Raw genomic sequence first — 22,335 nt, 5'->3', positions numbered from 1 at the left:
AGACACGTGAGAGTGCTTCAAGCGTGCAGTAGCAGCAGCTCTAATGGAACTCGTGAATGTTTAAAATCAATCAAACAAATATTAACATTTACTGTTTGGTTTCGACTGTCCCGGTGGGGCTTTTTTAAATCGCATAAGCTGAATAACGTTGTGTAACGTTGGATTGAGTGTGAATGATGAACATATTCAAATAAAGCTAAAACTTCATCAAAATGAACAGATTTCTTAATATCAGGTTTCAGAAGACACATGAATTTCCATGAGATATATAACTCAGATTGTTAAGATACCTTTTTCTGGGAATATCCTGATAACATCCTGAACTATTACCAAAGGATCAAATTCAAGGATCGATATTAGAACTAAAAACTAGGAAACTGTAATTGGTATTACAAAGGTGAAATTACAGATCTCAAAAGCAGAGACTAATACCAGGATCTGGATAGGGATTAAACCAAGCCAGTAATACGTATTATGACTGTTGCATATACCAAGAAAGTGCCACTGTTCATGAGCTAAGGTAGAAGAGATGGAATAATACTCTTTAAAAGATTTGTGGAGGACCTGGAGTAGACTACGAGAAATGTGCTTATTAACAGTTATCGAGATTAACATGGAAGAATAATAAGAATGTACAAACAGCTGTTGCGAAAATCCCATTATCGTTCACGCCGGAGCTTTTCATTAGTTGAACCAAACTCACCTGTATGCCACGCACCTAACACAAGGTTTTGTAAGCGTTGTAAGCGTAAACGAGTGTGCTGAAATCGAACGACAATTTCTCCACACTCCCGAAATGCCATATGCCCCTATAATCTCCCAGCTGTGCAGATTATACACCCAAACGCGCGACGTAATGATAGTGTTGTGATCCTTCCGTAACATTAATGACGGCCCCGACACTTCGCTAATGATTTCTAATCCGGCACGTTTCAAATAAGATTAATCGGAATTGCCAATCGTGTTTGGAAAACGGTCACAAACACACACACACACATACCGGGCCGCTTTTCCTGGTCGCTGTGTAAGCTGAACTGCAGAGAAACGGTCTCTCCCTTTCTCCAAAGAAATTCGTCCCTTTTTTCTTTCGAGATAGTTTTTGCTTTCATCTTCCACGCCACACGAAAAGCGATCCGAAAGCCATTATGATGCTTTTGGGGGTTGGAGCGGGTGCGCCACGGAAAAGAAACGCAAGCGATGGGAGAACATGATCGTTTATGATTATGATGCTATCCCGGTGCTGATGCCGTGCGCGGGTAATCCGATTCTCCGCACCATAAGGATGGGTTATGATGGCTGCGTGACCAAAATTTGAGCTTTCTTTCCCCTGCTTAATCGTTGCCCTCTGCTTAATCGGTACGGCACATGTTGCATTGTGAGTTTGTTCGCTAAAAAATGAGGAAAACACCGAAAGACGACATGGTCACATTCCAGCTCCAAAATGGGGAAAACGATCGTCTGGGCAGTTTGTGGTGCATTGTGCGAATATAATGAAATAATCCTCCTTTCATTTCCTACTTCCGATTGTATCCTTTGGGAGGGGAAAAAACAAGAGCCTCCCACGGGCCTGTAAAATTGGAAACGACGTTATGAAAACGTGAACAACTTGTACAGAAAAACTGGTTGGAATTTCCAGCTCAGCAATTACACAACATACCATACCGCAACGGTAGAAAAATGGAAGTTTTCTTTCCTGTTTCCCTGCGTAAGCTTTAGCTCACTTTGCCTTTCCGGTGCCGGTTGCTCCCTCACACAGTGCCGTTCCGTTCGATTGAAATTCGAAACGACTTTCAATGAGCTAACGAACGGGGATGTTCCTGCCCTGCCATGCCTGCCTGCGGTTTACTGGACCGAGGGCCAACGCATACTCCTTCCTCGGGAACAGGTTGGATGGGGGAGGAAAGCACGGAAAAGACGGAGATTTTTCCTTTGCGCCAGCGAAGCGCTCTTCAGAATCGATTTCCTCCCGTCAACACCAACAACACTCTTGTGGTGGTGTTGTACCATGGCCAAGAGGTGGTGTGGAGAATAAATCTCGGGACAAATAAAGGTACGAAGGATGCGAAGCGGTGGGTGTTTTCTTTTTTCGTCCGCTTGCTTGCTCTTACTCGAGAACAAAACCCGAACGCAGCACGGTGGGCGGTTGGGCACGTACCCGACGATAGCGATGAGAAGAAAATTAATAGGAAATTATTGTCGTCAATCAATCGAAGGATTAAAAGGATGTGCAGGCTTGGTTTCTGTGTCAACGTTTTTTTCTTCTTCCACGGCTCGCAATGGTAAAGCGAACGAAAGCGGCATAGCTGAGGGAAAACTTCATTTGCACTGACGTGCCCAAGACCAAGGAAGCTCGATCATGGCACGGCGCTGGTTCGATTTCCTTTGTCCTATAGGAAGGAGCTGGGGGAGACATTCGATTCTCAGTGTACGCGGCCGAAGGGAGTAAATTAGAGTTTCAGGCTTAAGCTTTCGCCATGACTTTTGTGCCTCGGTTGATTGTGTTGGTTGAGCGGATTCTATTTTTGCCTCCCTGCGTTTATAACCCGTTCTTAGCGAACTATTCCGCCTCTCTGCTACGTGTCCGGCATGCTTTGCCGGATTGGCTGTGTTTTTTGTGAATTTTAATTGAAATACTTCACAAGTTTAGTTCTTATTTTCCTTCCTGCTTCCTACTCTTCTTTAGAAGGAAAGGAACGTTTAAGAAATGATGCAGAAGAGTTGCTCTAATTAAAATAGGAAATCGAACATCTTCATAACGAACGTAGAAATAACATGCAACTGCAGTTTATAGTTCATAAAATATATTTGAAGGAAAATGTTGAATCAAAATAAGGAATTAAATGAAATTACATTCAAGATAATAGGAACACTAGCGCATTCCACGTTGTAATTGATGTTATGAATGAAAGGATATAAATCATTCCGACAAACATTCCTAAATAATGTTGTTTCAAAGCACTCGACAAACCGTCGTCTTGCTGGCATCAATCACAAGGGCCTAATTAATTGCCTTTTTATGCTCGCGCTTGCAAAGATCGACCACTTTTATAGTTCCGAGTAAAGCTCCTTCCAGACCAGAGCCACTGGACTGAAAAAGATATTTCATTTTACGCGATCGACTGCTATCCTTGCCATCCATTTGATGTTATCTAATGTTTCACCATTACGGTTGATATATCTATGGCGGGAGCGATAGGCACACACACAGAGCTTTACACAACCCATTTGCAAGAGTAAAGCAATTCAAAGATGAAATGATTTCGTGAAAAGCTTGCTGAAACGAGCGGGCATGTAAAAACCAGCATACCACATCCAATTTGCTCGCTCTTTCCCCCGCCCGACTCGGCTATCAATTGTAAAATGATTTAATATCGTAGCACAGAAAAGCATAAATCAACCCACTGCGCACTGCAGCTGTGTGAAGGGGGTGGAGAAAAGCAACAGCCATAAGAAATTGATCGGCTTTCTTCGTCTAGTGAGGGTTATTGAAGCAAAATAATGTTTCAAAAGGGCCAATAAAATAGACTAGCAAGGGAATTGAACGAAAACATATTGCAATGAGCACTAACAGACGAAGCGATGGATTATTGTTCCCAACCCCTTCTAAAAGATCAACAGTAAAGTAAAGTGACTCGCTACTTACATCCGGTGGCGGGCTGCCATGTCCGGTACAGTCGATGAGGCCGCCAGAGTTGTTGGAGAATTCTACCTTGTACGGTGGTTCGGCCAAAAACACCGGCCCCTGGAGATCGAGCAGAATGACGCCTGTGGGACGGCACGAAAGAAAAAAAAAAGAAGGAAAGAACGAGAAAGTGGAATAAAACGTTAAAAAATGTTGTCACGAATGAAAAATCAACCAAAAGTGGATTGAATGAGTGAGCAGCAGCAGCAGCAGCTGGTGGTAGATAGGGAAGGAGGATGAGCATAACTGTCGTCGAAAAACTTTCTTCATTGCCCGCCCAAACGCCAAACGGTAATGGTTCAATTTGCAAATGGTGGAAAACCCCCCACGCGACCATAAGGTGTGACTGTTTGATGACGAGGGTGAAGTTTTCGGGTGGGTGGTTGGGTACAAATTTATTAGCAAGATGCTTTCCGTATCTTTCGCACGGTGGGAGAGAAGGTAACCATAGGTAATGGGTAAGTTAAATTTTATATTAAAATCAGTTTTAGAAGAAGTTGTTAATTGCATTAAATTAGATGCAACAATTTTATGATTTTTAATGGAATTTAATACAAGTATCGACTGGTTTAATATTCAGCTTAAAGCAACTTACTTATTTGCAGTCAAAAAATATCTCGGTAGATGTATAAAAAATGAAAGTTTTCACATAAGAACGTCACACATCTATCCATTCACTTTCCCATAGTGCACGAGCTTCCCGAGCGTTGAACGAGTTAAGAAAAATGGGCATTTTTATGTAATGCGGACATAACTTGTAACCGCAGCATCGCGGCCTCACAATCACACCACCACCACCAGCACAAGACGTGGGCAAATTTATGCGCGAACAAAGTTAAAGAAAAGTAACTTCACACAAGCAAATGGAGCGGGGCGTGAAAAATGATCACCGGTAGCCGGGCTGCTCGCTCACCTGTGTGCTGCTGCAATTCCATTAGCTTCTACCACTGCCAACACCCACCCGCAGCAAGACGGTGCAGAAACAATAGAAGCATCATTAATAATTGCGTTTTATCCATTCGTCCGCACGTTTTCATTTTGAGCCCACCTTCCAGCAGTCGCAGCTACGGTTTTCTTCAAGTTTTACTAACCGGCGCTTCGCCACGTAAAGTGAAGCATTTTTCAAATGCCGAAACCACAACACTATCAATTTGTAAGCCGTTGTGTCTGGTGTAGCCAAGAAAACCGTCAAAGCCCAAGGCCCGAGATAGCTCTCTGGCCGTTGCTAAGGCAGCGTCGTCTACTATGCCCTGCCTGCCGAGTGGTGAGTGAAATTCCACCATTTATGAAATATATTTCGCAATAAATCAGTCCCCTATACACAGAGTCATATAGACACACACACACATACATAGGAGACTGCCCGTTGACGCCCTCAGGTGGGTGAGAAATAGTCATAGTCTGGCGGGGTGGTTTTCTTTTTGCTTCGACCCCGTCTAACCCGCGCGTCGTTTGCACACGTGTCGGTGAAAACGGTGAAAAGCGACGTGCTAAAGTGGTGCAAGAATTTGAGCTATTTTATTTACATTCTCCCACTTCGGCGAGCACTTTCACACACCGTTAGGATGGTGTGTATGTGTGTGTGTGTGTGTGCGGGTGTGTTTGTTGGCATGTTTTTGTGTGCTAGAATTGAATATATGCGACTGTGTGGCACACATGCTCGCTCCCCGTTCAGTCGTCAGAAGTGTCCACACGCGCGCGCGCTCTCAGCACCTCATACTGGCAGTCTTACTGTCTGATCCATGTTTTCCAGCTTAGTAACGGTACGGGGGAAAAAACATAACCACTACTGCTCTCTTCATACTTCAATCTCTCTCCTCTTGCACTAGCTTCATCTTTCTACTGGATAAGAAAGTAGGAACATCGAGAGGACATCACCGGGACAGCAGCAGCAGCAACAGCAGAGTTTAGCACACGAGTTCGAGAAGGTGACTTTGCTCGTTTGCAAAACTGCTTCTGAAGCTCATCATTTAGTTTCACCTTCTGTTCCGTTTGCTCCATTCCGCGGCCCGAGTCCTTTTTAGCAGCCGCAACGGGATGATTCAACTTGCTGCGCTGCTGTTAAAGTGAAAATCGAACCGTGTGTGGGAAGGAATATAGAGCGAACAAAAAAGGACTTTCCACCTTGGGGGACTGTTTGTACGTGTGTGTGTGTGTGTGTGTGTGTGTGTTTGTGCGAGAAAAAGAGAGCCCGAAGAAGCACAGTGCCAACCACGGGATCAGCACGGACCATTACCAGACCCCGAGATAAGACGATTGAATAAAAATGAGGATATTACTTGCCCCGGGAGTATCGTACACAACACGGCGGTTCTCATCCTTCGGGGCGTACCCATCTTATTGCGAGGGACGATATTACTAAGCTCTGTATGTCCTTATGTGTGGGTGTGCGTGAATGTATGTGTTTGTATTTTTATTTCGTGTCACGTCGATCGGTGTGTTTGCTGTACCGCGCGCGCTAACCTCCTGCCAACGGGGACCGAGAGCTAACCGAATCAACCGTGGCCCCGATTCGGTAGCATTCACATCCATAAATACTATTCGATATATTGTTGTACTTACAAGATTATAGACTTTTGCTTTATGCGGAGTGCTACCGGGGGACGGTACGTGACAATTCACATCACCATTCAATGTTTTCGGACAGGGTAAGATGAACCGAGGAACCTGAAGGAATGTAGGAAATGGCTCTTGGGGAAGTAGAGCAAAAGAATGATCATTTGCAACGCAACGTTGAGATTGTGTACCTTTGGCTTAATGATTATTCAGATGAACTTATCTGATCTTGCTTAACGAGCTTGCAAATTGCATATTTTTGAGAGGTAGAGAGAGAGATAGTGCGAGAGAGAGAGAGAGAGAGAGAGAGAGAGAGAGAGAGAGAGAGATATTGGTGTTTGCGGAAATGTGTAATTTCGTTATGCGGTTCGTATTCGTTTTATGGTGCCTAGTTTGTATCGAGCTTTTAGAGATTCTGTTGTTGATTGAATCTGAAGATTTCTTTTAATTATTATTCCACTTTTTTTAGTAAGCAGTTCGAGAGACAATCATAATAAAGGGGTCCTTTCCGTTTTAAGTTCTTAGGCTGAAATTTCAGCCTATCAGCTGTTTGCATTGTATAGCAGTTTTCGAGCAGCTATCTAAGTGAGTATAACATACAGGTGGGCTTATCCCAAGGTGTACGAATTTAGAAGGCAAATTTTCATCGATTCTGTTTCTGAATGAAGATTTTAAGAGTGTTATGAGTATTCGTCAAGTCTCCAGAAAGCATGTTTGAACAAAAGTTTTCACCGGTTCTGTCAAAAAGTGATGTTCAAAATTGGTTTTAAAAAAATGCTATGAAACAACCTGTACTACATACACTTTAATTCTAGGTTCCAGCACGTGATCTGTTTAATGCACCTTGAGGTAAATGTAAACAACACCGTGTTTTCGAGCAGGTTAGCTTTGAGGCTAGAATAATCTAGACTGAAAATTGCAGGCTAGTTTTTTGTGTGGTTTTGTATGGAGTGTTTACATGATTTCAGTCTCCAACTGTCAAACTCCATACAAAAAACTGACTAGAATCGTGAAGAGCCCCAAAGTTAGTTTTCTGTTTGATTCTAATGGAGATTCTTTGGACTTCTGGCAATTAATTGAACACTTTGACCTTTGTAACTCAACCTTTCAACACAACTCCGACGCTGTCGATGTTGATGTGCGTGACAACTCCAGAGATTCTGTGCTAAATGCGCTCGAGCAGGTCAAACCATCCTACAACCCTGGACCTAATGGTTTTACGACCGCAGTTCTTGCCAAATGTAGCGAAGTTTTGCCCGTACCTCTGGCTCGTATTTTATCGCTCTCGCTCAATCTGCGTATGTTTCCTGTGCATAAAAAGGGGGATAAGAGCATAGTGGAAAACTATCCTGGCATTACTAAACTGCCTGCAGGTGCTAAGTCTTCTCTTAAATATCACTTAAAAAGAACCGATATAAAGGTTCATTTGGCAACACAAAAACTATTAGTTCTTAAAGTCTCATGCATTCATCTATTTAAAATGCTTTGATGTGACGCATTTCAACACATCGTTTCACAGCTTCAACACATATTTCAACATATTTCAAGACAGTTTCTTCTGAAGAAACACTATACCTTCGGTCACTTCAATCGTTTTACTTACACCAAAGCTGAACCAAAGCATACGATCCCACCGTAAATATTGCTCCCAGGAGAAATTATTCTGATTGCCCCGTACCAGTCTATCTCCCGCCAGTGTCCCCAACGCAGACTCCCCGGAGATACTCCGGCCCTTCCTTACCTTTCCGATGCGAAACAAAAAAACAAACGAATGATGCATCTGTTCGAACAGTGTATGCAATAAAGAAATACCCCAACCGAGCTACTATTATCAGTGCCACCTTTCAAGCAGGAATTCAAGCACGACCGGACACTGGTGCTCTTTGTTCCAGCGCTCGACTTACCATTCCATCTTACCGCACATTCGATTGATCTGTAAAATATTGAACCTTTTCCTTTCATTTATGCCTTGTAAGGCGCTTTCCAAGCAGACGAAACACACGGCTTAAGAAAAAGAGTACACCGTTCCACAACAGCAGCCATCCACAAGGCAGCGGATTGTACTCCAGGCCGTCGCAATCATCAAATTGCTTCAAATTGAATGGTCTGCAAGAGAAGTGTTCCGAAAGCGATATGGAAGTTCCTTGTTGCCTCGCTGGTGTTGTTTTTTTTTGCTGTGCCACCAAACGGAAGCGGAATTTTCAATGTGCAAAATGTGCCCCCGGGACGGTAGCTCGCCGGGCTCGCCGCATGGTTGGAATAATAAGAATGGTACACTGAAGGGAATGGCGCGGCAGCTACTAGCGCAGGAGCAACATTTTTGGAGGAGCAACACAAAATGGTGAGACATTTTTACTCGACTTTTTCCACCCATCGGGTACCATGCCCCCTTGTGTCAAGGCAGGAGATACACATTGTGGCAATTGTACGTCGGCCCCATCACGCTCATGCCGGGAAAGGCGACCGAGTAAGGAACAAAGTCGGTGAAGAATAAATAATCCACCCGATCGCTGCTTGCTACAGTCAACATCCGGGGCTGCAGTTCGATATTGAAGAACGAACGAACGAAGTCGAAGGGGGAAAAAGCCCTTTTGCGTTGATGCAAGCGTTGGAAAAACATGGCCAGAGAAGGAAAAGTGAGAGCTATGAAAATATAAAACGATGCTTCTGGTTGCAATAAGCAATGTACCGCGTTCGTCACAAACGCACTCTCTCCTTCTCTCCCTGGCAATACAAAACACACACTGAATGGAAATTCAGTTTCTGGTTTGTTTATTTTATGAAGTTATCAGAACGGTTTTTGTTCCGCTTACAGCCAATCCCCTGATCGAGGAGTTTTTTTTCCTCCTGTCTGTAATACTGCCTGTTCCATCTCTCTCCTTCCCATCTCCCTTTTTGGCGGTCCTGATAATGGTTATACTTTTCAGCAACTTACTCCACTCCACGAGGAGAGCTTCATAAACCGGGTCGCTGATGCGGAATAAAAGATGATGTAGCAAAGTGGAGCCGGGCGGGAATGGTTTGAATGGGGTTTTTGCTGTGGCGAGTGAGCCCGGCTATACAAGTGACGAATCCTGCAGCAACAAACCCGCAAGAAACACTGCTGCAATACACCTACAGTCCGCACCGAACAATCATTTTTCTGCTTGCAAAAATTGCATCCCGATAAGGTCGGTGAAGATTTGCAGATACGGAAAAATAACAATAGTTTTGCCTCGCCCATCCACTCTTGTTGTACTGCTTGTTTTGTTTAGATTTGATGCTATCCCGGAGTAAAGGCAAATGGTAGCAAACAAAACCGCAAACTTACTGAAATGCGATTCTCTCTCACCCTCTCACTGCTTCCACCGAGCATTCCACCCCGTGGCGCTTTTCTTCGTTAAAACTTTTGCGCTGTATCCAGCACTCTGCGACTCGGCGACCGGTGGATGGGCGGAAATTGGCTTTAGCGTTTTGTGCCTTTATCTGCTTGCTGGTGGGAAATGCTGCTTTTTTCCCCTACTTTTCGTTTTCAGGTTCACTTGTGATGACATTGCAAAGCTGCTCGAATAAGAGCCAGCCGCAGCTTGTCGCGCAAATAAGTATGCACCACCAACGAGTGGGAGTAATAAAAGACGTCTCCTTTCGACCACAAACCATGAGGGGAGAGGAAGGGAACAGTTTTCACAGTACGATTGGTCGGAAAACTTGCTAATAATGATATCAACAGTTCCGAGAGCTGAACTGTGCCACCCGCTTCATTGCGTTTTATCTCGGAATTGTTTGTATCGTGGGTATACTTGGTGGATGGTGCTGCTGCTGGTGGTTGTTTACGCTCCGGTATCAAACACACACACACAAGCATACCACCATCAAATCACCACCGCAACCACGATGTCGTTCCGTGTGCGATCGTAGCGCACCGTGAAGGAGAATCAGCAACCCGAACACCCGCAAAGATAAATATCGTATACGCAGCGCAAAAGTTTGGGTACGCGCATCAGCGTGGGGCGGTCGGTCGGTGGAGCTTTGATTTGCAAACTCCGGCCCCGGGCGGCCCCAAGCGTCAGCGGAAAAGTTTGCAGCGGAAGGAAAGGTGAGGTTGCGCTGTGGTCGATGTGTGAAGATCAGAGCAAATGCGTGCGCCACGAGAACGGTGGAACTCCCCAATCCGATCCAATGTGATGTGCTGCACACACAGCGCAAACAACACACACACACGCGCGCGGTGTCCGTATGAAGTTTCTTCAAATGGATTGCTATAAAGTTGGAAATGGATTTGTTTTTCTGCTCGATCGAGCAATCGGAGTGGCTCGGTGTGCTTGGGAGTGTGTTTATTTATTTTGAAGACTTTCGAAAAGATACGTTCTGCTCTATTTGTATGGATTTAATTGGACAAAATCCTCTGTATGTAACATAGGATACGCAAGAAGGCATAAACCTAACAGCGTAGTAGTTAATTAGAATATTCGTAAAAAAAGTATACAAAACCAATTCAAAAACGATGTTCTGCATTGTCTCAAACCCTGCTGATCAACACGGGAGGGGTTTCATCAAAGCACTGTTATTAAAGGATTATCATAAGGGACCGATTTATATGTGTATTACGAAAATAGTCTCGAAAGTCAATTTGTGTTACAACGAGGACGATCTAGTGGAATCGAATCACGATCGTTCTTGGAAGAGCCGGTATAATGTTTACATTACAAGAAATAAAATTTTATTCCAATTGGTACAGCTGAAAAAACTAAGACAGATATCTGCTGTTCATAAACATCCCTTGAAAGATAGTTATCTACTCTTAAGCTTACTTGCAACAATAAATCTGCGACCTTGCGAGCTACCTTCCGTCAGTTATCTGGAACATTCGCACTATCGGACATGCTTGTAGGCGGGTTTTTATGTTCTACCTTTAATTATCTACTTAATTTTCGCAACAAAATCGTTGGAATTGAGCTTTTGTATCATGTTGGTCCAGAAATTCTTGATGAAACGCAACTGGGGGATGTAGGACCGGTTCGTGGACTAAGGTGTCACTTCGATTTTCAACCACTCTATCGCCTACATAGATCTCCTTTGAGTTGCGACATCAGTGTCTGCCTCTATGAAACCAGTGGACGCGATTTCCGCTGACATGACATGTCACCACAATATGCCCGTCATGGGTTGAAGCCCTGAATGGACCGTGCTGCCATACGTAAGACTGATTATCCTGCTAAGGAGGAATAAGTTAGTCTCTAAAAGCCAAGTCCACAAGCGGTACGGGCAGGCCTTTACCGACCAAGGTTGTTGTGCCCAAGAAGAAGAAAAAGAAGAAGAAGAAGACAAGTAATTTTATGTTTCACTGGAACTTTTTCACTATTTGGCCGGTTGCGTCGACCTCTCGGCCAAACGAACGCAGCGATGTAGTGACTTTGTCTTCAATCTTCATTTTCATCATCATTTCGAGCTTCTTGTCGCTCAAGGCTGTCAGCCATTAGCCAATATGGCCAAAATATTGTAGATGCCGGAACGGACGATATCCGACGACCACAAACTTAACGTTTCATTAGTGCGGATGAAGATAAACCCATGAAAAATCGAAAAACTTTTGTTCATTTTTTTAAATGTGAACAGTGTATGATCTTTGTCTTTGTCTATGTAGTCATTAACATTAAACGCAAATTATTGTTTTTGATTAACTGTTTACCTTTTTACATTCACATTCCCCTTTTACTTCTCATCGCTTTTTCTCACTTCATATAACCTTTCATCGCTAAACAAACACCGAAACAAATCAGATTATGCTGTAACAACTCATAAAACACACATTTAGAGCCAAACTCTCAACCAAACCCACTGACCGACTTGAGCAAGTAAAAAGTAAGCAAACACAAAAAAAAGCATCTCCAAAAAAACACCAATGCCTCTGTTCCGTACCATCTGTTCACTCGACTTCCGGGACTCCGTTCCCGTGCTCAAACACCCAAACACATCGAAAAGAGAAAAAGCTTGTCGTCGCATAAAGCTCAGGTCATATTTACTAACTTCATTTCGTACACCGCCAGCTTTCTACTCTAACTCTCGCCTCGTTTTTTACTCCTCACTCCTTACCACCCTATGCTAAAGAACTACTACGGTTTAGGTCGGGGGAGGGCGAACAACATGAGCACATGAACCTGAACGGCGCAACATACTTTGCCGAGCAGTTTTGTTTGCTCGGACCCACTATCCCCCGTGCCCGAGCACCAGAAACAAGTGCATGCAATGAAACATTCATCTACTTCTGACTCGAATCTGCCTCATCTCGGTGTGGCTCGATGTATCTTTTTTCCCTTTTTTCGTACTTTTCCGTTCCGGCCAAACATATAGAATGTTTTACTTCTTCTTTCCCTCCTCCCATGGCCAAACCGAAACACGGCCAAAAGTTTTCCTGTGCATGGTCGCTGTACAGACTGTTTAAGTTTAAGCCCGTGAACGTGAGCGTGTTTTCTTAGCTTTGCTAGCTGCCAACTCCTCTCCAAAAAAAAAACGGAGTAGGTGGAATAGCTTTTTCCCCCATCCAAACTGGCACACAGCATAAATATGCTTGCTGGTTCGTTGTTTTTCGTTCGTTTTTTACTGTCACTGCTTTCTTTTCCCCCGCGCCCAGCAAGTAACCAACTTTTTCCCTTTTCGCCCATATCTTTGAACAAGCGACGAACCCGGCCTGCCTGGTGGCGGTGGCACACAAACACAATTTTCACTATAAATTATGATAATGTTTGGATTACTGTGCTCGCACAGCGCACAGCTTGGCACAGTGGCATCATGTGCAAAGTGGGAGAAAAACTGGTCGTTTGAAGTGTTCAGCCATCGAATGTACGAGCAACACGGATTCAAGATGCGCGCGTGTGCTAACGTCGCTATCGTCGCCACTTCGTGTGGTGGACGACGACGTGAGGTTTGGAAGAGGGGTTCCGTCACTGGTTGTTTAATTTGCGATTTGCATCTAGTGTAAGACGGTTGTATTTGCATATAATTTGCGTACACACTACTACTGCCTGCTAGAGCGTGTGTTTGTGTCCAGATGTGTGTGAATGTACTCCGGGTACTGGATTATAAACACTCGTACTTTGTACGCTTTCTTCGTTAAATACACATTCATAGTGAATTATTTTACCATAAAATTCATATGAAATAATTCTCCAAAAAAGCCATAAACATACATTTCCATTTACACATTTCAGTGTGCTTTAAAAATACTTGATAAAATTAAAACATTCACTTGCGCGGTGCACCAATATAAAGAACGAACCAAACAAATGCCCTCTTAAACTTGTGCTACACAAAAAACAATCGGCACTGTACCGATTTCAAACATGATTATCAGGTCGGTAGAATATTTTTATTTCATTTCGTTGCTGCAAGCCCGTTCCATTGTGGATGTTCTGAAATTTCTGCAACTCTGCGCCCCGCTGCATGTGGGGTTTCGGAAATGAAGCATAATAAAAGCGCGCTCGAAAAAGAAAATAAAGCAACAAACAAACATCCAAATAAATACAGCCGAGCACTGAGTGAAAACAAAATAAGGAGCCGAAAAGTACGAATAGCACGAACAGACACGCGCGCGTACACTCACACAATCCCTCGGCTTTTTTGTATAGAGCGAAAGAAAAAGCAGACCTATTTTCATATGTCGTCTGTTTTTATTTATTCAATCTTTGCGCGCGCGCCCGTGTGTGTTTGGTGTTGGTGTATGTGAATTATTTTTGTATCACTTTCCTGTTTTAAAAACTTTCCACCCATCGATCATGCGGTACCGTTTGCATATTTTCTATTTTCTCAAACCCGTCCGTTGCGTTTGTCCGAGTGGCCCTTTCGGTTGCAGCTTCCGAAAGCAATAACATATGCGCGGTTGCATATTTTTATTTCCCAAAAACGCCTAGCATTTGAAGCGATTGCAGTTGCAGTAGGGAAAAGCAGCGCAATGCTTTGCATTTCGTAATGCAAGTGAACGGGCAGGTCTTTGTAGTTGTATTATTTATGGGTGCGTTTGAAATACGGGAAGATAGAAGTATCGTTATGATTTTAAAATAGCAGGATGTGCGGTAATTGAGTTTATTTTGCATAAGAATGTGCAAATATAAGCGCAAGCTGACATAATATAATTAACAATAAATAAAAGTTCCAGTAGAGAGGCAGCAGTAATAAACAGCGATTGACAAAGCACATATTCACACAGTATTTTACTAAACCTTTTGAGCAGTAATTACATTAAAATCTCGCGTAATTCGTTTGGTATACAAACTCATCCTGCTTCAACAGCGCCCCAATGCAATGCAAAAGCGCTACATGTTTATCTTACCCCCTGACGTTAATAACGTTGACATCTGTCACCCGTAATAAAGCCATCCCGTGACACGATCTAATCAACGGTTGAGTGACATCTCACTCATGGTCGGCAGAGCACTGCGGCACGACACCCAAACCATTTCCTCCATTCACTCCGGAAGCTGAACGGTGAGCATAATTAGCGAAACAAAACGCTCGCGGATGTGACCCGAGCCCAACGGGGCCGGCACGGAGCAAACATCCGGCAAAGAAGCGCCAAGGAAGGAAACACTCTGAACAACCGGGGAGCGGTTGTTTTGTAGCAAATTGATTTCAATCGCAGGTGAAAGCAAATTCCGGTGCTGACAATCATAAATTGTGTCGGGCAGAACATGAGGCCTGCAATGCGAAAGAAACACTTCGCCCGGACTGCCTGCCTGCTCTGGCCTGCCAACGGTGAATTGATTTTATGTAAGCACCTTTTCCCTTGGCTCCACCATCAGTGTGAGTGATGAGCAGAAGGGAAGACGATACATTGCCCGCTTGACTACGTAACAGGCAAAACTAATTTATCCCTTCAAGGCAAAATGTCGATGGCGGTGATGCCGGTGGTGTCTTATTGATCTAGGCATTTATAATGCAAATATCTGCATTATGCTTTGGAGACGGTCGGTATTCGATCGGTTGAGTCGCAGCAGGAGCAGTGAACGATAAATTGCTTCAGATGTGTTGGGTCGGTTGGAGGAACGGATGTTCTACAGTTACATGATATGTGGTGCTATAAAATCATTTATCGAACATGATCCTATAGCAAGAGTTCATCATTGTTCCTCTGTGTTGGTGTGAGAGATGACAGAGATGTAATAATGCGGTACTTTGTGCGTGTAATAAGCTCAAATTAAATTTGTATATGCTTCCAGAACAAATACATTGCAATAGTTATTTAAATGATTGAAGAATAATTCTGCCATTATCAAAAACAGCCGGGCTATTTATTTTTTGTTTCTTTTCCAGTCGCATATTTTACTACAAATAAGGCTAGCTCCAAGGAATAATTGTGAAGTTACTTTCACTGGCGTTTGCTGAGCGCCTGAAAGTATGTAAAAGGATGGTTTTATATATGAACGTAATATTGCTTTATGAAAGTAATTCTATGAATATGTTAATGCTTCTTATTAAACAAATGTAGCAAAATACCAAGGTGTTTTGCATACTATCAGGGCAAGCAAGTAAAGTAAGGGTTACACTGAGATAGAAAAATAAAATTACCCAACCACGTAGTATACATTTAGGCGCATGTGTCTGAATAAATTTCCATTCTGCTTCATCCAAAAGAAAACGCTCCTTGAAAGCTGCCATTTTTTCAACAACAATTTCTCAGGAAACGAACACCATTCCCGTGACCATTTTTTCTCAGAAAACTCACTTACGTATCATCACACATCACCACTGTCAGCATGTGAGCGCAGGGTGGCCTGATGATATGCCCGTAGCCCCCTTTTATTCTACCTTTCCAAATTAAGCACCAAAGCAGGAAGTCCCAGGGCAAGAGGTGGTTCTAAATATTTAATACACATCACAAGCAAGCATTGGTATCGTACGCTTCGAATATTACTGCTCACTGCACAAACACACACTGTAGGCAGGCGGGCGTGTTACAAACCAAACCGCACCCCGGCTGGACCACACTTCCCCAAAAAACCGGCTTCCTGTATGCATGTTTATCACAATGCGGCTGAAGGAGTGCACGAAACTCGAGCCGCCCTTGTCAAGAGCGCGCGTCACGCCGTTGTTGCATCTTGAAGATGATTTCGAGCTCGGCACTGCTGATGGTGCAAGTTGATAGTGGCCGTGATGCGGTGACACATCGGGCATAAACACGTGTGCGGCAGGTGCTTCAGAGCTGTGCCCGCCCCATGTCTTTCCTTCACAGAGCGCACAGGAGTGCATTCACGGGTGCCAGAAGTTTATCTTTCTCATTTATCTTACATCAAATTACTGTTTGCTTTTCTGCAGTGCCGTTGGTTTGGGCACGGGCTGCACTTGTTTTGTGACCGAAAAAAGGGAACGTCTGTTCTGCCAGCCGGTTCGTGGCGCTGGTGCCGAGTTCGTGCGTAATTGTGTAGTTGGTGAAGTGCCGTAAAGAAAAAGAAAATCTATTAAGCCGACGGGGTATGGTGATGATGCATAATGGAGTCTTTTAATGGTTGTTTCAAATTCTTTCTTTTGCACAGCAAGACGTACATTGTTCAACGTACAATTCCTTAAGGACTGTGTAAACGTATAATTTTTAGATTTCAATGAAAATATACCTTATTTTAGTCCAAATGGAATAAATGCCAAACGTTTCAGTACATTTTAACAGCTCTCTTTTCAACGATAAACGTTCAATCAAATTGTTCTTATTTTATTGAATATTTTAAATAGGTAATGCACTCAAAAGCTTTAAGCTATAATGTTCACAATAAATTACCGGAAAAAACGTCTTAAAAGGCATTTAAATTTAAACGACCGCTCTGCAGCTGTAAACTGGCGGATCTGCTCTCATAATTTGTTTTTCATGTCTCCATAAATCAGAAAATGGATAAAAAACCTCAGCCCGTTTTAGTAGTCCTTCTCGGTAGGGGCTTAAGAAGCCAAATGTCTCCTTCCACGTTGATTACACTAGGGTATTGCGCTAACCTAAGTGGGAGGCTTAAAGAGATAAGGGCAGCTGGCAAAGTGCTTTTTATTTGAGGTACGATTAGACTACGTTAACAAAAACTATATTTATATTTATTTACATATTTAATTCTACTATGTTAGAATAAATGCAGCATCAATTGCAAAACTCACTTCATCAGCTCTCACCCTATTAAAGAGCCATTTAATATTAAAGCACTCACGTTGGTTGGTGCATACCTCATAAGCATCCCTTCACGAGCATGTCCGAAAGTTAAAAGCTCCATCTTTACCTTTACCTTTACAAGGTGTGTTTGCGGTAAGCCCATGCTCTACACGAGGTGAGTTTCTTCCAAGTAAATAACCATATATAATCGAAAGGCATTACGAATTCATAATATATTTGTTCGGGTGCTCGGTGCACAAACATCTAGCCATTTCGTGCCACCGGGTTTTCCCTTTCTGCCCGCAAACGGTAACGACCCAGCGCGCCGCAACTGTCGGTTGCAGGTGAGCGAAAGCTGCAGTAACAGCGCACACCGGTGAATAAAATTATCCAAAAATGTATTATTTACGCCCAGTCACAACCAGACACACGCATACTCGCTACACTACCCACAGGAAAAATGGGAGAAAATGGGTTTGCTCCTGTCGGAACCCACTTCAATGAAAGCTTCCGTTTTATCGTACAGAGTGGAAAAGGCATACCTCATACTCTTTCTTCTTCTTTTTTTTACGGCAGCTACCGATGGTTTCCGTATGACCGAAATTTCGACCCAAAGCTAACATTTGGGAAGCGAAAGCTAAGAAGCGAGGTCGCAACCGAGATTTACCACAAAGTCACAGGAGTGGAATGCTCACGAAAATCAAAACCACAACGAGCTTCACGAGGCTCGGCAATTGCAACAAAGGCAAATTAATTTCGGTTTGCAATAAGACATTCTTAACTGTTCAAAGGAATTACCTTCTCGTTTGAGTGGAGCACTTCGTTCAGCTCAAGTGCAGCAGCAAATGTAGCAGCTATTTTAAAATTGCAGATGCAACCTGTACCCTTTGCGGGAGTGTCTTTGCTTGTGATGGGGTGGAAAAGGGGAACGGTATTTTAATATGCAAGATAATTGTTACAGCTTCTAGGGTAGCGTATATCAGTATGCAATTCCGGGCTATCAAATACAGAGAAAATCTCAACATCACACAGTGCTGCAAATGGGTTACAACAGCAGCTACAAAGGGCATAAATAATCGTATTTTGTTAAGTGAATTGCATAACTCTAGGCGAGCTCGGGATCATGGGTCGTGGAAAAAGCGTTTGAAAGTCATACAAACGATCCCTTTCAGAGAATTGCCTCACAAACGGTGCTCAAAACGGGCTTGTATCTAGCAAAACTAGCTCTCATGTAACCAACGATGATGCTCACACTAACAAACCAGAGCCCTTTTTCCAATATTCACAAGTGTGCAACCATCCCTGTCCATTCATCAAAATGGTAGGCAGTGCAAAGAAATGTAAGGCTTCCACTCCATCCTCTACTTAAACATCGATGAGAGCCCAAGTTACTGCGCATTTTCCACATCGATAATGCATGAAATAGAAGCGCACCGTACGGATATCGAGTTCCACACACTGGACTCATAATGAGCGGCACTTCTTGGGCAGCAAATCAAATCGAATCAGAAAAACATTCTGTTACGTTCACGTTCGCCCTCACTGATTCCATTCGCTCATTTGGCTAGAAACCCTCGCTCTCTCTCTCTCACACACACATGTTCTCTATGGCCCTGGATCGTTGCATAAATCCTAGCAAAATCAATAGCGATAAAAATGGTAAGCTGACAGCTTCCACAGTTCCCACTTTTCCAGAGAAACAGCCCTGCCACTGCCACCGGTCCCCGTAATGAATATTCATTGCACATACGCATGTGGATCTGGGCAAGGGAGGCAAAATCAAACACACCGTTGTGCTCAATCCCGGCCACAGTCTCACAGTCTCAGTGAGGCGTTCGGTTACGATTAGAAAGAAACGCAAGTGTAAAGCTGGAAGCTTCACGCTCGATCTGTCCGATCGAACCGGGTCGTCTTTCGCATTTGCATCGCAGCGTCAGGCAGTGGTACGCGTTGGGGCTCGACCCAGGGTCTGAAAGTGGGGACGGCACGGATTTACGAGCGGCCTGATCCATAAATGCAAAGGTCACAGCCGCATCGCACACCGAGCACAGGCCGAGCGCAAGGGGCACCCGGCACTCATAAATAACGCAAGATAAACTGACACGTTCCGTTTTATAATCTTACCTCCTACGTCAACTGGAAAATGAGTATCGAGAGTGTTTTGTGCATCCCCACCCTCATGCCGATATGCTTCGATCGATTTCGGGCAAACCGTTTTGCTCTGCCTAACCCAACGGTTCGGCCTTCTTCCGATGAAGCGAACGGGGATGGGGAGTGGACTTTCTAAGCTCAGCAAATCTACCGGCACTGGGGGTTTTTGACCCCCCCTGTGGAGCCAGGCCGGTACAAATATCCTTACAAATCCTACACGGCTGAAGACGGCCGCGCTCCGCTGTGTTGTGAAACGTTTGTTTGCTCCTGCAGCAACACGGTTACTGCTCACCGTATGGTGAACAAAACCTGCCCCGCTTAGCTTGGCTCCCTGCAGCGTTTAATCATCACCTTTATCGGAAAAGAAGCGCTAACGAGGGGGGCGAAGCTGTGGGTAGGTAATCTTCCTCCATAACACATACACATCCATCAGGGAGTCCAGATGTGTGGGACTGAGGAAAAAAGCAGTCGCAAAAGACGCAAAAGCTCTACAAATAACGTTTTCAGTGTTGGAGCATTTAATATGGTTTGTTGTATATGAAATATTATACATGCGCGAAGCTTTTAGTACAGCAAATTAAACGATACTTTAATCATGTTGTCACTTTTTACGCCTATAAGGTATGCAATCCACAATACACATAGTATGGCAAAACCATGGAAAATGATTATTTTCATACTAATGTTATAACATTAAAGCATTTTATCCCACAACCGTACGCCATGAAGTTGTTGCCGATGTAAAAATATCTCCTCCATTTGAAGGGAACATGAAACAGGAATCACCGTAATCGTTTCTTACACGAAAACGGGTAAATACTTAACGCCCTTCTTTATGTCAGGAAAATTCACTTCATGCTTCAATAGCTGTGTAGCTTAACCCCAGTTTCCAGTCCTCCGGTTTCTTTATTCTCAACATTTTACCGCTTTTCGTTTTGCGATCCCACACCAAGGTACAACACCTCCGCAGCAAAGGTGTATAAGAGTAACATTCGTTAGCATAAATCTCCCCCAGCGCGGCTGGTGTTGCTGCCGTGTTGGACGAGAAAATTGATTTAAAGTAAAGTAATCCCTTGCCAGCAGGGTGCAACCTTTCGGGATGCGAACAGTTTCACCGAGATGTGTGTGTGTTCACGTTAGGAAAAAAAGCTTTACCTTTCTTATCCAACAGCACTACTCCGCTTGTGCTATTTTCTTTCTCTGTGGCTTCTCAACCGATTGCAGTGCTTTCGCGTAGTTGAGTGTATTTCTTCGGTTTCTTACCTTTTTAAATTTATCTTTATCATACATTAAAGCAGTAAAGGGAAACCCCATGGAACAGCGCTCACCCTGCACGGTGAAGCAGGCAGGCATACTGCTGACGTCTGACACAATCTGCTCGTGGTGCAGTGCCGTAACCAAGACCTGTAGCCAAGTTTACAAACTTTATCCCACCACCAACCAGGCCAGGCAGACCAGGCAGGCAATCCATCTTTGTACCTGATAGTATACCGCCGCCAATGCGGTTGTGCTTATGGAAAATCCAATTTTCTTTATCTTAGTAAACTTGCTGTATGTGTTTTTTGTTATTTTATATGTTTGCTTCGCTCAACTTGTTGGGCTGCTTTCCCCGGTTTTGTTCCATCGTCCTAGTACTTCTACCATTGCAGTCTCTGGGCGTCGTAGATACGAGCTCCGCCTGCGTGAAGTTTTATGTTTATCTTATGAAAGTAATTTCAAACATGAAGCTTTTTAGGGTGCTGTGGAGATGAGTTGCATGAGTGAAGATGATAAAAACAAAATGTATTTCAATTAAATTTATTCGAAAATTGTAACATTACACTTAATATAAAGCGATTAAATCACAATAAGAGTAGTTTCCATGCCTTGTGTAGCCAAAAGTAGGTGGTATTGGATCGAAATTGACTTGGAAGTATTACAATTCAAACAATTTGCTCAAGTGTTTATACATTTCTGCCTGTCGAAAGCGTCAAAAACTGATCAAGAAATGAATTTATAATGCCGTTGTTAGTATTGTCACACTATCTGCCTCCTTCTAAAAGAAACAATTTCCCTTTTTTATCTCCCACCTTGCCATTTTTCAAATAATCGACCAAACAAAAAACAGGAGCTGAAAGTTCCATTTCCAATACATTTTAACTTTCTCACAACCCTGCCACGGACAGCAACACCAGTAACGGACAGCTCCAGCAGGATACAGTTGATTCTCCGTAAAAAAAAAAAACGATCCTTCGCTCCGGCATCGGAATCAAACATCGGAGGCTAACTTGGACGTATTTTGAATATTTCACCAGCGTCACCAGCGGCCGAATGAGCCAGTCAGTTTGAAACAGGTTTCACATCGGGCTGCCCCCGCCTGGCCTGAAACGCTTTCCATGTTATTTGGCAGCACAGGCGAACCTGTCAACCATGCAGATGTGTTATGTGTAGGGCTTTCGGTTCGAAAGTTTCCCTGCTCCCCCCGGCCCCCTTCTTCTGTGCTGCTCATTTCATGTCGCTTGAATGTGCAAAGTGCGCCACTGAGAAAAAAAACGGAACGGGGTTTTGCTTTCCACTGTCAAATTAAGAACTTTCGCTCATTTCTAATGCGTGTGTGGTTTTTTACTAGGGGTTTTATACGACCGTGGTGTGAGAACTGGGCGAAGGAAACCCTTCTTAAAGTTTCACTCAAACCGACAGACCAGCGAGCACGAAGAAAGTCAATGGGAGATGATTGAAATGAAAAAAGTTTTCCTCTTCCCCCCACGTTCACTTGGTGCGCAGTAAAAACAACTGAGAGCGTACCGGAGACGACTTAACTTCGTGACGTGAACGCACATACACACAAACACATATACAATCGCACAAA

At 43.7% G+C, this 22,335-nt stretch overlaps 1 protein-coding gene across 11 annotated transcripts in view; it reads right to left on the bottom strand.

Annotated features, from left to right (window-relative positions):
* The window catches only part of LOC120894823 (Down syndrome cell adhesion molecule-like protein Dscam2), a 108,140-nt gene that overhangs the window by 55,679 nt on the left and 30,126 nt on the right, over window positions 1-22,335 (bottom strand). For all 11 annotated transcript variants that reach the window (XM_040297663.1, XM_040297659.1, XM_040297664.1 and 8 more), the window contains exon 3: window positions 3,644-3,765. In XM_040297663.1, coding sequence (XP_040153597.1) covers window positions 3,644-3,765 — 122 coding nt within the window. The remainder of the gene's footprint in view (window positions 1-3,643; window positions 3,766-22,335) is intronic.

This window comes from Anopheles arabiensis, chromosome 2 (assembly GCF_016920715.1).
Source record: "Anopheles arabiensis isolate DONGOLA chromosome 2, AaraD3, whole genome shotgun sequence".
NCBI lineage: Eukaryota > Metazoa > Arthropoda > Insecta > Diptera > Culicidae > Anopheles > Anopheles arabiensis.
The sequence above is the reverse complement of the archived record's forward strand: the minus strand, read 5'-3'. Positions and strand labels throughout refer to the sequence as shown.